Source organism: Vombatus ursinus, unplaced genomic scaffold (assembly GCF_900497805.2).
Source record: "Vombatus ursinus unplaced genomic scaffold, bare-nosed wombat genome assembly UNPS02014923.1, whole genome shotgun sequence".
In the NCBI taxonomy this organism is placed as follows: domain Eukaryota; kingdom Metazoa; phylum Chordata; class Mammalia; order Diprotodontia; family Vombatidae; genus Vombatus; species Vombatus ursinus.
The window spans coordinates 99,215-115,444 of record NW_020954701.1 but is presented as its reverse complement, the minus strand read 5'-3'; the positions used below and the strand labels follow the sequence as shown (position 1 = coordinate 115,444).

General features: G+C 34.9%; 1 protein-coding gene across 2 annotated transcripts in view; it reads right to left on the bottom strand.

The window, feature by feature from the left end:
- Nucleotides 1-6,351: 6,351 nt before the first annotated feature.
- UNC93A (unc-93 homolog A) overlaps nt 6,352-16,230 on the bottom strand; it is a 38,434-nt gene continuing 28,555 nt past the window's right edge. For both annotated transcript variants that reach the window (XM_027843562.1, XM_027843563.1), the window contains 3 exons: nt 10,346-10,481; nt 8,536-8,667; nt 6,352-6,696 (listed from right to left, as the gene is read on the bottom strand). In XM_027843562.1, the coding sequence (XP_027699363.1) occupies nt 6,431-6,696; nt 8,536-8,667; nt 10,346-10,481 (534 nt within the window). In that variant the 3' untranslated portion in view covers nt 6,352-6,430. The remainder of the gene's footprint in view (nt 6,697-8,535; nt 8,668-10,345; nt 10,482-16,230) is intronic.

Genomic DNA, 16,230 nt, shown 5'->3' with positions numbered 1-16,230 from the left:
GGGGTGTAGATTTGACTGGAGAAAAAAAAAGGTGCAGCTTATGAGACAAAGAGTGACAAAAAACAAAGGAGAGGAAAGGGACTTCCTCTTTTCTCACAAAACTAAATGTAAAAAAAAGTATCATGCCATGTTTGGGGCCAGAGGAAGAGAAGATTGACTCCTAATCCTATTTCACCTGAGGTTAGGAATTGCCATTGCCTTCTAAAATAAATATCCAGGTGAAAATCCATCAAAATGAGTATGAACCACTATTTGTAATCCCATTTTCAAAGGGGAGTTTTGGGAGGACAGTTACAAATGAATTAATAATTTCTTGTGGAAAACTACTTGCACATAAGCACTCAATAATGTTTTGGGGATGAATGATTGAGTAGATTATCCTCAGATTAATAAATAGGCCATATGCAGTTTTGTTTGGATGTAAGCATCTAGAAAATAGCCCACGTATTCTGTCAGATCACCATGGAAACAAAATGCCAGTTGTTAATGTTACTGTGGGCAGAGGAGACAGTCATGTAGAAGGAAAAGGAAAGGAAATCTAAAATAGCCCTGCTCTCAAGCCCACTTGTCTCCCTTATTCTCTTGGATGGACAAGGAACTGAAGCATGAAAGATTGAATCCTACCCTGAGGAATGGGGACAGAGGAAAGTTCATCAGGGAGGTAAGTTTTGTGTACTTGTCCCAGGGAACACAGGTTAAAGTGGCAGACGTTTAAAAGCAACTCAATTTTTTGGAGTCTGTTGATCCTGACAAATCTCCTTTAACAATTTATCAGGAAAAGAGTTATTTTTAGAAGACAGCATTTTGTATCTTAAATAAAGCACATCAGCATGTTAGAGCTGCCATGACAATTTTGCCCATCTCTCATGAATTGTCAAAGTGAATGAACAAATCAGAGTTGTTTTCTTGGCCCCACTGCTCCAAGGGCTGAAAGAATTCCCAGAGCCTTGTGGGAGATAAACACTTATGCCATAGGAAGAATCATCTTCCACTTCTTTATCCTTTTTGCTTATTGCTAGAGAAACAAATCTAACTACTTATAATTATGGATGATAACTAAAAAGACAAATTCATAATAACATTGAATAACATTGAACTTTATTTCATAAAATAACGAGAAGAGGAAGTCCCCTCTCTCTCCTTTGTAACTGTCCTCCTTTTAGACAATATGGCGTACACTTGGGTGTTTTTTTTCAAAGGCATTCAAGAAGAGAGGAAAAGGCAGGATTGTAAATCAGACCTACTGATTAGAATGAACAAAATATGTGTAAGAGATGATTTCAGAAATGTGGCATAGTGGCAAAGGCTGTATGCAATTTTTTTGAGGCCATACTTGGTGCCATACTGAGTCTATTAATTTTTAAAATAAGTTCCTTCTAATTTTGTCTTCATGAGTTTTGTTTGTGCAAAATTTTTAAATTTAATATAATCAAATTTATCTATTTTGCATCTCATGATTTTCTCTATCTCTTCTTTGATCATAATCTCTTCCTCTATCCATAGATCTGAGAAATAAAACTTTCTATGCTTCCATAATTTGCTTATGATATCAATCTTTATTTCTAAATGAAGTACTCATTTTCACATTATCCTAGTATACAGTATGAGATGTTGATCTGTACTCCATTTCTGCCAAACTGCCTTCTTGTTTTCCCAGAAGTTTTTTTTTTAAACAGTGAGTTATTGCCCCCAAACCTTAGATCTTTGGGTTTATCAAATTTAGATTACTAAGGTCATTTACTACTGTGTATTATATACCTAATTTACTCCATTGATCCACCACTCTATTTCTTAGCGATTACCAGATTGTTTTGATGATTATCACTTTGTAGTATAGTTTGAGATCTGATACTGCTAGGCCACCTTCTTTTACTTTTTTTCCCCTTGATATTCTTGACTTTTGTTCTTCCAGAAGAATTTTATTATCTTTTCTAGCTGTATTAAATAATTCCTTGGTAAATTGATTGGCATGGCATTTAACGCATAAATAAATTTAGGCAGCATAATAATTTTTATTATATTGTCTTGACCTACCTGTGAGAAGTTAATATTTTTCCAGTTGTGTAGATCTGTCTTTATTTGTGTGAAAAATGTTTTGTAATTGTGTTCACATAGTTCTGGTGGGTGTTTTCACAGGTAGACTTCCAGGCATTTAATACTATCTGCAGGTATTTTAAAAGAAATTTCTCTTTCTATCTCTTCCTGCTGAATTTTGTTGAGAATTTATAAAAATGCTAATGATTTGTATGGATTTACTTTATATCTGGCATCTTTGCTAAAGTTGTTAATTCTTTCAACAAGTTAAAAAAAAACCCACGAACCAAAGAACTTGTTGATCTTCTGAAGTTTTCTAAGTATAGCATCATGTCGTCTGAAAAGAGGAGTAGTTTTGCTTCTGTGTTGCCTATTCTTATTCATTCAATTTCTTTTTCTTGTCTTATTGCTTTAGATACCATTTCTAGTACAACATTGAATAATAATGGTGATAATAGATAATAGATAATATTTTATTAGGAAAGACACAAGATAATGCTTGCTCTTGGTTTTATGTAGATACTACTTATCATTTTAAGAAAAGCTCCAGTTGCTGCTATGCTTCCTGGTGTTATTAATGTGAATGGGTATTGTATTTTTTCAAAAGCTTTTTCTGTATCTATTGATATAATTTTATGATTTTTGTTGTATTTGTTGTTGATATGGTCAATTATCCTTAGTTTTTCTAATATTGAACCAGTCTTGCATTCCAGGTATAAATCTCACCTGGTTATTGTGATCTTTGTGATATATTGCTATTATCTTCTTACTAGCATTAATTTAAAATTTTGCATTAATATTTTATCAGGCAAATTGCAAAATAAACCAATTAGGCAAATCAGTTTATAGTTTTCTTTCTCTCATTTTGCTGTCCCTGGTTGAGATAACAAACCATATTTGTGCCATAGAGGAAATTTGATAGAACTCTTTATATTTATTTTTTCAAGTCTTTTTTATAGTATTGGGAATAATTGTTCTATAAATGTTTAATAGAATTCACTTATAAATACATTTGGATTTGGAGTTTTTAATCTTAAGGAGCTGATTTATGCCTTGTTCAATTTCTTTTTCTAAGATAAAATTATTTAAGTATTCTATTTCCTTTTCTGTTAACCTGAGTGATTGATATTTTTCTGAAGGTTCTTATACTTCATTTAAATGTCAGTTTTACTGGCATTTAATTGAGAAAAATAGCTTCTGATAATTGCATTATTTCATCTTCATTAGTGGTGCATTCACCCTTTTAAGTTTTGATGCTTGTAATGTGGTATTCTTTCTTTTTAAAAAAAATCAAATTAACCAATAATTTGTCTTTTTTTTTTTGTAAAAAAAACCCCTCTTTGTTTTATGTATTATTTCAATGGGATTTTTTTTGTGTGTTTTCAATTTTATCAATCTCTCCTTTGACTGTCAGGATTTCTATGTTGTTGTTTAATCGGTGATTTTTAATTTGTACTCTTTTTCCTTTTTTGGATGCTCAATTGATTTATTTATTTCCTTTTATCTTTTGTTGATGCAAAGATTTAGAGTTATAGATTTTCCACTAAGTACTTCTTTGTCTGCATCCTACAAATTGCAATGATTAATCCTTTGACTCACTCTTTCTTTGGGATTAGATTATTTGGTTTCCAGTTAATTTTTTTTCTATGCTTCCACTGCCCTTTATTGTATGTAATTTTGATTGTATTTTGGTCCAACAATGGTGCATTTTATATCTTTGCATTTCTACATTTTTGTGCCCTGTTATGTGGTTATGTACAGCTGAGAAAAAGGTATACTCCTTTTCATTCCAATTCTGCAGAGCTTTATCATATAGAATTTCTCCAAAATTCTATTCATCTTCATTTCTTTCTTTTTTACTTAATGGTTAGATTTATCTAGTTCTGACAACAGTAAATTAAGATCTCCTACTAGCATAATTTACTTTATATTTCCTCCTATGATTCACTTAAATTTTCCATTAAGAATGTGAATGCTATGCTATTTAGTCCATACAGTATATATTTAGTATTGCTATTACTTCATTGTTTATGGTACCTTTTAGCAAAATGTATTTTCTTTCATTATCTCTTTTAATTAAGTATATTTTTTCTTTTGCTTTGTCTGAGATCGTGATTGCTACCCCCGCATTTTTTGCTTCAGATTAAGCCTAATAGATTCTGTTTTGGCTCTTTATTTTAACTCTCTGTGTATATTTGTTTCAAGTGTTTTTGTTTGATTTGTAAACAACATATTGTTGGATTCTGGTTTTGAATCCACTTCGCTATCCACTTCCATTTTACAGTTTCACATTTATGATTTCTAACTGTGTGTTTCCCTCCATCCCACTTCCTTCTGTTTATCCTTTTTTTTCAATCCTTTCCCCTCCTCAAAGGCCCGTTTTGCTACTGACCGCTGCCTCACTTAATCTCCCTTCTCTCTTATCATCCCCCCTTCTCTTAACCTTTCCCCTCCTACTTCTCTGTTGGTTAAGATAAATTTTTGTACTGAACTGAATTTGTGTGTGTATTCTTTCCTCTTTTAACCAGTTCAGATGAGAATGAAGTTCAAATGTTGCCTGTTTCCTCTCACACATTTTCCCCTCCATTGTTAAAACTCTTCCTTGTACACCTCCTTTATGTGAACTAATTTTTCCCATTCTTCCTCTGCCTTCCCCCTTCTCCCAGGACATTCCTCTTTCTCACCCTTTCATTTTTTTGAGATTAACCTAACATAATAGACTCACACCCATGCCCTCTAAGTAGATTCTTTCTAACTGTCCTAATGATAATAAAGTTCTTTAATACTGCATACTGTTTTCTTGTCATTACTAGAGAAAAGATGGAGAAGACAAAGAAATATCTTCTTTTCTGAAGAAGCTATTTTCACTTTTAATACCAATTTAAGTTATGTTATATCATTGCATATTATTTCATTGGATTCTCACAACAACCTTGTGAAACAGAGGCTATTATTATCCCTGCTTTATAGATGATGAAACTAAGGCAAAGCTTATGTGACTTGTCAAGGGTGATACAGCTAGAAACTATGTCAGGCCAGTTTTGAATTCAGGTCTTCCTGATGCTAAGTACAGAGCTCTTACTCATTTCACCACCTAGCTGCCTCATGAAGGAGATTATTGAGAGAAACTGAATGGGAGTGTGTTTTCAGGGGTTAAGCGAAGACAGCTATAGCTGTAGTTACAGTTACAGTTTCAGGTGACTTAAGGGTGACATTTCTCACAGTGAAAACTTTGTAAATAATTATTTATGTCTTTATGTTATCATTGCTTACATTGCTAGTCAACTATATCGCTAGTACTCATGATGTTTAAATCTAGGAGATTAGTGGCTTTAATAAATAAGCAATCATTTATAAGAAAACAAGGTTTCTCCAGTTTATTAAATACATAATATTTAATGAAGGAGAATACTTTTTATTAATTACTGAGAAAATATCCAGAATTACTCCCTGGATCATCCTAGAGGCTGAGAAGTGACCTAAAAGTGAATGTGGCCAATTCCACAACTCTTAAATTTGCTATGTTGATATATGTTAAGTCTTCTGGATATTTCTCATTGAAGATGATATTAGCCTGAATTTTTAGGCCTTGGGGAGTATCATAACACCTCCTCTGTTAGGTTCATGATTATGCAAAAGATTGATATAACAACATACCCAGAAAAAATAATTGAAAGAATGAAAAATGTCTATTATCTAGACTATGAAAAGACGTTAGATGGTCATTACATTAAGCTTTGGTACATATAAGGACAGGGACTACAGATGATGATTTCGGCCCAGAATTGAACAGGAGGAAGAAAAAGGGTTATATTGCATTTGGAAGATTGTGTGCACTTGCAATGGTGTACTTTGAAGATCCAAATCTTTTATACAAAATTTCTTTCAGCAAAGCTGTATAGTTTCGAATCTCTGAACACCACAGTCTTCCAAGAATCATAACTGAAAAGGTAGGTTAAGTGGGCTGAAGCATATTTCTGATAATGACCCACATGTAAGAAATAGAATATGAAATGTATGATAAGAAAAGAAAGTGGCCCAGTCAAAGAAGTGGGCCAGGAAAGGATAACGGACGGATATCGCTATTTACATTACCACTCACCATCCCCTCACGTAAAAAGATCCAGAAGAATGTCTCCAGAATATTGCACAAAGTCCCTGTGGAGGATGTATGGGAGAGTATGGACAAGAATTATACAGGATTAAAAAGGCCTGGTGGTTGTGATCTACACCAATGGAGGGAGAGAATACTCACATCCATGAGATCATAGATATATTGAAGTATTGTGACCAACTCTGAAACTGTTCTGAGAAAATAATTTAATACTTTGGTGCTTCTACAGAGAAAACCATTCTGAGGCCTTCTTATTGTATCTCCTCAAGCACCTTGTCATTTTTACATCTTTGTTTGAGTAACTATTTCTTCTGCTTGACTCTCCTTTTTTTTGGCAACTGTCTCAGGTGGCTTCCCGTGTTCCAGGTACTCAACAGCCCCATAGGTCACCATCGACAAAATCAGTACCCCAAGTACTATGTACAGCTTGATGCTGACACACAAAAATGTGCTGTACCCATAAGCAATGACAAAACCGAGGGACTCCCAAAGTCGATAATTGGCAAAAGCAGCTTCCTTGTTCTTCACAAATAAAACTCCATAGATGGCTGCAAGGAAAAAAAGAAAGCAATGATAAATTTGTCCTGAAACCATGCTTTTTTCATTATTATTTCTGAGACTAGACACTTATACACCACTGTTCCCCAAATATTCCCAACAAAATTTTGGTACTAAATCACTGTTATATGTTCAAGTTTTTTTTTTTCTATGTTTCTCTAGAAGTGAAAAATAATAGCATGTTGTTATTAACTCATTATTATCTGGACCAAATGCAATATGTCAAAAGCAAGGATAAACAAAAGAAGCAATAACAACATTTAGCAGCATCCATCCATTCATTCGCAGAAGTAAATTCGAGAATCACCCACACAATTCCATGTTTAAGAACTCTGGATTTCCTTTATCTGATCATAATCTCTATTTTTGCATCTTTCCCAATGCTTTACAACCCAGCATCCTTTGCGCCCAGCAAGTTTTAATTGTTAAACATGCATTTAATTAAGCATGCACATACATATTATATTATGCTACCCTTCAAAAAAGTCATATTCTTAAAATAATGTCTCATTTCTCTTAGAAGATTGCTAGCAGTGCTAATTGCTAATTTAGGATAAAGGAAGTAAGCATATGTTCTTACTTGTATGTAAGAAATCAAGAAGAAAGTCTTCTCTGGGACAGTAAGGGGTACCTATTAAAGCTTAGGGCTCTGATAGCATTGTCAAACTGAGTCCTTGTTTTGAAAACAAAAGCTAATCCAACATCTAAGTCAGATAAAAATAGCTCAGTTGACACTACAAACAAGTATTAGTAGAATTAGGAGATTAGTTCCATGAAAAGGGAGACACTAAGAATGTTATTTAGTGTCTTATATGTATCCTGATACCACCAAAATTGACTGATAAGACCCTTGTAATTCTTTTAAACTTTCCTCTTTGTTTTGTTGTGATGAATCCCACCTCATACCCACACCATCATTTATTCTAGGAAAGCCCTTAAACACCCAAAATAAAGTTTTTCTATTGTTTTAAGGGATAGGACAAAGGATAAAAGAAAGAACTGTGTTCTCTCTGGAAGGTTACAACAGTTTGAGGAGAACCAGGTTTAGAAGGATGATATCGACCCCTAGTAGCCAGAAGAAGACATCAGGTTCTTTTGTGAAAGTCATTTTAAATTCCAAAGCAGATGAAAATGACTGTAGGAGATAGGTCTTTACCTTTTTAGTAATAATAAGATAACATTTTAATGCTTTAAAATTTGCAAAGTGCTTATTATATATGGTTTCATTTGATCCTCACAATAACCCTATGAAATAGATGCTATTGTCATCCCCATCCCAAACATCTCCATTGTCTTAGCCCCAAATTATCTTTCTAAGTTCATTGGACATTACCCCCCCACACACATACGCTCTGTGATCCAAGCAAAACGCCTTTCACTCTGTTCCTCACACATGGTATTCCATCTTCCTTCTCATCTGCTCCTTATAGAATCATTCTCTTCCTTCTTATCACAACTTAATCACCACTTTATACATGAAGCATCTCAGCTGCTAGTGCCTTCCTTGCCTAATTTCTCTGTATTTAACCACCTTGTATTTATTAGCATTTATTCTCTTTATATATTTTCTGTATGTACACACACACACATATATATATGTATGTATGTATTACTTCTTGTTTCCCAGTTACAACCTAAGCTAGACTGGGGATCATTTAATTCTTTCTATTTGTATCCCCAAGGTCTCGCACTGTGCCTGGCACAAAGTAGGCATTTAATAAATGATCACTGATGGAGCTGTTGTTGGATTTCCCAGCTGTGCCCTCCCTTTCGGAACCCTCCATAGTCTTTATGATCAGAAGGTGAAAAAGCTAGAGAATGATACTTACCATTGGTTTGTGTCTGCAAAACAGCATCTGCCATGCCCCAGAGGCCAGGAAATATGAAGAATACAACCATCTGACTGGGGTGATGTTTCCACAGCAAGAGGGAGATGATGCAGGAAAGGTGTATTACTGCAGCTATGAGTTTGAAGAGAGAGCAGAAATATAAAAAGGAAACAAATGATCACTGAAAATCAGTTAAAGAGCAGGTTGTGGAATTTAGATCTGCAGAAGGAACTCATTCCTTGATCTTAAAATATCCTTCCAGGTTTTCTTTGTCCAATTTTCCTTCAAAAAATGAGCAGGTTGGTGTGCACCCACTTCACTGAGTCTAAACTAGTATTTGACCTTTTATAAGTCTCCTTTTTGTACTAAGACAAAGCACAGATGTTACTGGGATGCAGAATTTCTGATCAATACAAATCTACCATAGAGATTCTAGGTCTACTTTAACATCCATAGATTTTTTTTTGTTTTTGCCTTTTTTTTTTGTACCCCTACCACTTAGAATATGGCTTGGTACATAATAGTCAATTAGTAAATGCTTGTTGATTAACTGGTTAATTGATTGGCTCACTGACTTTGAAAACTAAACTGAAAACATCAAAACAGGGAAACCTTGAGCCTGAGACAGCCAATGGGTTAATAAGGATCAGACCCAAAAAGAGAGCTCATCATCAGTAGTAGTCTGCAATTTTAGGACCTAGGACAGTTGCCAGTAAAGGAGGAAAACACAGCTAAGTTAACTATTAGGGACCGAGAAAAGCTTTCTAAATTGAGGGTTCCTACTACCACATCATGCTGCCTCACAATGTTTCTGACAATTGTGACTTCTGCATGATGTCTATCACAGCTTCTCAATCATAAGCCACTTTTTTGTTTCTCTACAAAATATATATCTTTGGAATGGGAAAGTGCCTGCCCACATATCCCAATGCTGAATTCTTCCACCTTCCAATTCTTTCAGGCTTTGATTGGGTATCTGTTTCCAATTTCATAGTTCAAATCCTTGCTTATTATCATTCACATTGAGCTCTGTTCTCTTCTCCTTTGTTAACTAAAATAATAAAATCTATGAAATTTGAAGTCTTAGATAATGACTAAAGGAAGTATGCTAGAGCATCGCAGGCTGGGAAGGAAGCCTACATTTGTAGGCATGGTGGCAGCAGTGAATAGACTTATAACAATCTAAATAACAATGTCTTAATAAATGAGTCTTTTTCCCATGTTAGTCTCCCAATTTCCATATTGACATGCAAGAAAGCAAAAGGAAAAGGCCTTGGATTTAGAGCAAGAAAACTACCTTTGTTAAAATCCTAGCTCTACTACTTACTGTCTGTGACTTCTGATAAGTCACTTCACCTCTTAGGCCTCAGTTTTTTCATCTGTAAAATAAGAGGATTTGACTAGGTAGTTTTTAAGGTCCGTCCCAGACAAATGTTCCCTAAGTTTACCTCTAGGTTTCTCCTAAGTTTTATTGGGGTCCTACAGCATATCCCCACAATTATACATCATCAGCATTATTGGATAATTTTGCTTTGTTTTTGTTCTGAGATAATATATGTAAAAAAGCACTTATCATGGTACTAGGCACATAGTAAGCACTATATAAATGCTAATTGTCATTAATAGTAGCATTAATTAATTAATTAATAGCATTAATTAATTAATACTAGCATTAATGGTAAAGAGTTCAAGCAAGAACCAGGGCCCTTTATCCTACCATGCTGCTTAATGTGTTAGAAGAATCATCTCCAGACATAAAACGATAGCAACTTCTTATTACTACTTACAAAGAATAAAAATTATTACATACCTAGTACAAACAAAGCTATTCTGCCCGTGTACTGGGAGAGCTTTCCAAACAGCAAAGAACAAATGGAATTGGTGGCCGAAAAACAGATCATCACATAGCCAACATACTGTATCCCCAGGGCACAGGTGACATATGACTGAAGAGGAAAGAGGGAAATGTTACAATGATGTTTGCACTCATGACTGTTCTTCTTGGATGGGGACTGAACCTGTGATTTCATGACTACAAGAAACTTCCAGATGGAAACTCAACCAATGTAGCTTAGCCTTTTCTCCATAACTACAGTCCTGGAGAGCTTAGAGCCCTGTTGTTGTTTTTCCTTTTTTTTTTTTTTTTTTTTTTTGCTTGGGCAATTGGAGTTGTCATGTGTCTAGGGTCACACAGCTAGTAAGTATCAAGTATCTGAGGCCGGATTTCAACTCAGGTCCTCCTGACTCCAAGGCCAGAGCTCTATCCACTGTACCACCTAGCTACCCCTGTCATTTGTTCTTGAAGAGGACCATGACATCAGCAAGGTGATGCCATGACTTGCAAGTGAATTGGATTTAAGTGAAGGAGGGCTGTGCAAAGTCACCGGCCTCGCTTTCTTCTCTGGAGCCATTTGGGTCCAGAGGCAAGATATAGATCAGGACAACTGGAGATGTCCTGCACCTAGAGCCCTGAGGGGTTAAGTGATTTACCCAGGGTCACACAGTCAGGATGGGTCAGAGGTAGGATCTGAACACAGACTTTCTTGGTTACAAGACCAGCTCTAGCTACTTCATTGCTTTTTAATTGCCACAGTTTGAGAATTAAGCTTTTTTCAGAAGGGATTCTAAATCATGCTTTAACCCATTCTGCCATTTGATGGATGACATATTAATTTAGCCTGAAATCTTCTTTCACTATCTAGCTCCTTGTGTTCCAAGGGTAATGCTAAATTTTACACATGGAATTTGGATGCAAAGAAAAATGAACTGAATTCAAGGCTCATTGACAAAATTCAACCCAATCCCTCTTCTACGAATATATCCATGTTGTTTTCTTCAGGGACAATGTCAGAAGATGATTGATGGAGCTGATCATTATTTATAGCCTTGATTACTGGGGAAGGGAAGGAAGGGAACAAGCATTTACTAAGTGCCTACTATGTGTCAGGCACTTATTGATAAGCACTTTAGAAATATTCTCTCATTTGATCCCCACAACAACCCTATGAGATAGCTGCTATAATTGTCTCCATTTTAGAGTTGAGGAAACTGAGACAAGCAGAGGTTAAGTGACTTGCCCAAGGACACATAGCTAAAGAAGTGTCTAAGGCAGAAATGAAATTAATTTTTCTGTCCCTGCATCCATTACTCTGTCTACTGTGCCACCTAGCTGACTCCCATAAAGACAATGAAGGAAGATGATAAAAATGATAAAAATCTCAACAGGAAATGAGAAGTAGAAAAAGATTTCCTGTTTGAATAGATGTAAAAGATTTTCAGAAACTATTTTTATAAACTAGTGGTTACTCACATTAATCATCAGCATTTCTGTATACTACCAACAAAACCCAGCAGCGAGAGAAAGAAAGAGAAATTCCATTTAAAATAACTGTAGACAATATAAAATACTTGGGAGTCTACCTGGCAAGACAAACCCAAGAACTATATAAACACAATTACAAAACACTTTTCACAGAAATAAAGTCATCTAAACAACCAGAGAAATATTAATAGCTCGTGGGTAGGCTGAATAAATATAATAAAGAAGATAATTCTACTTAAATTAATTTACATATTATAGTACCAAGTCAATCAAAGTACCAAAAATATTTTATAGAGCTAGGATGACATAATAACAAAAGTCATCTGGAAGAACAAAAGGACAAGAATATCAAGAGAACTGATGAAAAAAAAATATGAAGGAATTTGGCCTAGCCATACCAGATCTCAAAATGTATTACAAAGCAGTAATCATCAAAACAATCTGGTATTTACTAAGAAATAGCATGGTGGATCAGTGAAATAGTTATGTACACAATACACAATAGTAAATGACTATAGCAATTTATTATTTTACAAATCCAAAGATCCAAGATTTTGGTATAAGAAATTATCATTTGACAAAAACTGCTCAGAAAACTGGAAAGCAGTTTGGCAGAAACTAGTTATAGAACAACATCTCACTGTGTTGACTGTGACAGTCAAAATGGATGTATTATTTAGACAAAAGGAATAATATCATAAGCAAATTAGGGGAGCATGAAATATTTTGCCTGTCAGATTTATGCATAAGGGAAGAATTTATGACTAAATAAGAAATAGAGAGCATTACAGAAAGAAAATGGATAATTTTGGTTATGTAAAATTAAAAAGTTTTTGCACAAAACAAAACCAATGTAGCCAAAATTAGAAGGGAAGCAGGAAATCAGAAAACAAAATTTTACAGTAAATATCTCTGATAAAGGCCTCATTTCTCAAATATATGGAGAACTGAGTCAAATTTATAAGAACACAAGTCATTCCCCAATTCACAAATGGTCGAAGACTATCTGTAGTCATATTAAGAAATGCTCTAAATCACTATTGATTAGAGAAATGAAAATTAATACAACTCTGAGGTACCACCTCATACCTACCAGATTGGCTAATATGACAGAACAAAATGACAAATGTTGGAGGGGATGTGGAAAAATAAGGATACTAATGCATCATTGGTGGAGTTGTGAATTAATTCAACCGTTCTGGAGAGCAATTTGGAACTATGCCCAAAGGGCTATAAAATTGGGCCTACATTTTGACTTAGCAATAGCACTAGTAGGTCTGTAGTCCAAAGAGATCAAAGAAAAAAAGAAAAAGACTAATATGGACAAAAATAGTTAGAGCGGCTCTTTTTGTGATGGCAAGGAATTGGAAATTGAGAGGATGCCCATCAATTGGGGAGTGGCTTAATAAGTTGTCATATATAATTGTAATGAAATACTATTGTACTATAAGAAATGAGAAATATGATGCTTTCAGAAAAACCTGGGAAAATTACATGAAGTAAAATACAAAGTGAAATTATCAGAACCAGAAGGACATTGTACACAGTAATAGCATAATATTGTATGATGATCAACTGTGAATACCTTAGGTATCTTCAACAATATAGTGATCCAATACCACTCCAATGGGCTTATGATGAAAAATATTATCCATCTCCAGAGAAAAAACTAATGGAATACGAATGCAGATTGAAGCATAGTTTTGTTTTCCTTTTTTTAAAAATCTGTTTTCTTTTGCAGCATGGCTAATGTAGAAATATTTTGCTTGATTGTACATGTATAATCTATATCAGACTGCTTGCCTTTTCAAGGAGAGGGAAAGGGAAGGAGAAAAATAATTTGGATTCAAATTTAAAAAAAAAACCAAATGTTAAAAAAATTTGTTTACATGTAATTGAGAAAAAATAAAAGTAAATAACAGAAAATAAAATAAAATAAAATAAACTTGTGGTTGTTCCAGCTCCTTGGTATATGTTTCAACCCACCTTATCCTCAGGCTCTAAGATCTGTGCCCTTGAATCCTATCTGCTCCTATTTCCTCTATAAACTTGTCCCTTTGTTCATTCTTCCTTTTTCTGATCTAAGGTTTTTATCTTTCCTTTTTATCCTTCCCTAGTGTCAAAAATACATCAAGATCTCTCCCATTCTCAAAAACAACTTTCATTTGACTCCTCAAGCTACTGCCCCCTATCTCTCTCCTTTCACTACTAAACTCAAAACAAAAAGTTATCTACATTCATTTCCTCTACTTCCTTACTTTTACCCATTTTTATACCCTTTTAACATGATGTCTCACTCTATAGATCAACTGAAATCTCTCTATAAGGTTATTAATGATTTCCTAATGGCTAAATCTAATGGATTTTTCTCAGTCTTCACTCTTCTCTTCTCTTCTACCTGATAAATTGAATTGACCAGGGATGAGTAGAGTGGAACTATTACCTCCCTATTTCTCTCAATGCATGTCAACACTTTATGAGCTTCCTTGGCTGAGACTTTTGATTTTGTTGAGCTTACAGTAACCTAAAACCTTTTTTATTTCTTTTAGACTAATTGCTATATAGCCATGCCTTGCTAATCTTGTGCTTGTGAAATTGATTTTAAAAATAAAAATGTAAGACTTTACACTTACAATTTAATAGAAGTAGCTATTTTGGCTCTGTGCAAATATTATCTCATTTCAACCTCACAATAATCATAGGAGGTAGGTGTTATTATTATCACCCCCATTTTGCAGACAAGGAAATATGAAAACAAATTAAGTTACTTGCCCAGGGTCACACAGCTAGTCAGGATTTTAGGCTGGTGACTATATGCCCATCCCTATATCTTCTGTGCTGCCTAGCTGCCTAAGTGGATATTCATATTAAATTTCACCTTTTTTGATTCAGTCCATTGTTTCAGTCTGTCAAGATCTTTTTGAATCCTGACTCCATTAGTTATTTAGTAAGTCAGGTATCCCTTTCAGCTGTGGGTCATCTGCAATTTTATAAGCATGGCCTTTTTCCAAGTCATTATATAAATGCTAAACAGCTTAAGACATGTGCAGTTGAAGCTGACTGGTAATGACTGCCATTTTAAGTAAAGCCATTAAACCAGTTCCAAGTTCACTTAATTTTATTCCTTATAACTCATAGCCTTCCATCCATTGCATAGAAGATGAGAGACTTTGTCAAATGTTTTTCTAAAGTCTGGTTAAATTAAATCTACAACATTCCTCTGGTCTCTCAGTAATGTGTGTAAAGTGCTTTATAAACCTTAGTAAAACTCTCTAGGAATGTCAACTATTCTTTGTCACTCTCTCTCTAGAATGGGAAGGAGATGGGACATTGTCCTTTTGTGAATAAGGAGGACACTGGATTAACCCCGGTGAAAGGTCAGATAACAATCTCCAGAATCCATGCCTCACTTTTCATTTTTCCCAACCTTATCTGTCTCATCCCCACCCTGATGTTGGGAGAGGAGAAAGGTAGAAATCAAGCTCATCTTTCATATAATTTTAGCTCTACAATTTCATTCTTCTGAGAGACATCTTGGTTTTTAAGAGCTCTTAATTAAAATAAAAAACCCCAAAAGTTCTCATCTCTAATTCTTTATGAGTTAATTAACAGAATGGTACACAAGATAGGGCTAGGGACAAGAGAGAGAGAAAAGGCTTATTAATAGGAAAGATGAGAGAGGCCAGATCCCACCTGCTTAGAACCAACTCACAGCTCTACTATGCCCTTTATTTACCTCACATTGCAAATTCTCCAGTTCACATAATCCTAATGTTACCTTTAGGAAGGAGGGAAGGCTATTAGGAACAGGGGAGTCTAAACTGAAAGGGTCTGACTAGCTCTAATCTTCAAGGGAGATGCCCTGAGATCCTGGGTACATACCCATTCCAGGGTGGTTGCCAAATAGTCCAAAAAGCACTGCCTATTTAAAGGACTCTGTGAGGTAAGCTGGCTTTTAGGCTTGACATCTGCTGTGGAAGTACATTTCAGCCTGCATAACAGGTTAGGTACTGGCTGTTTTAGTCCAGCCTCTCCGTAAATTGAGGTATCCCTCAAGAAAGGAAACCAGGTTGACCAAATGCATCTGGGAGTCTATGGCCTTCTTTGCTAGAAAGTGTATGTGTGTGTGTATGTGTGTATGTGTGTGTGTTGTTGCAATGACACCAGGTAACAATCTTCTGCTGTAATTGGTTGTAGAGTGAAAGCCCCCAAATAAACCTCCCATCTAAAATTGTCCTTGTATTTATGTCACTAGCTGTGTCTAGGATATGTCTTCAAAAATAAATAAATGTCCTATATGTGTAGCTTTGAGATATTATATTAAAACTTCATTCCATTTGTATATATTGATTGACTGAGGCTTTCCTGACTGA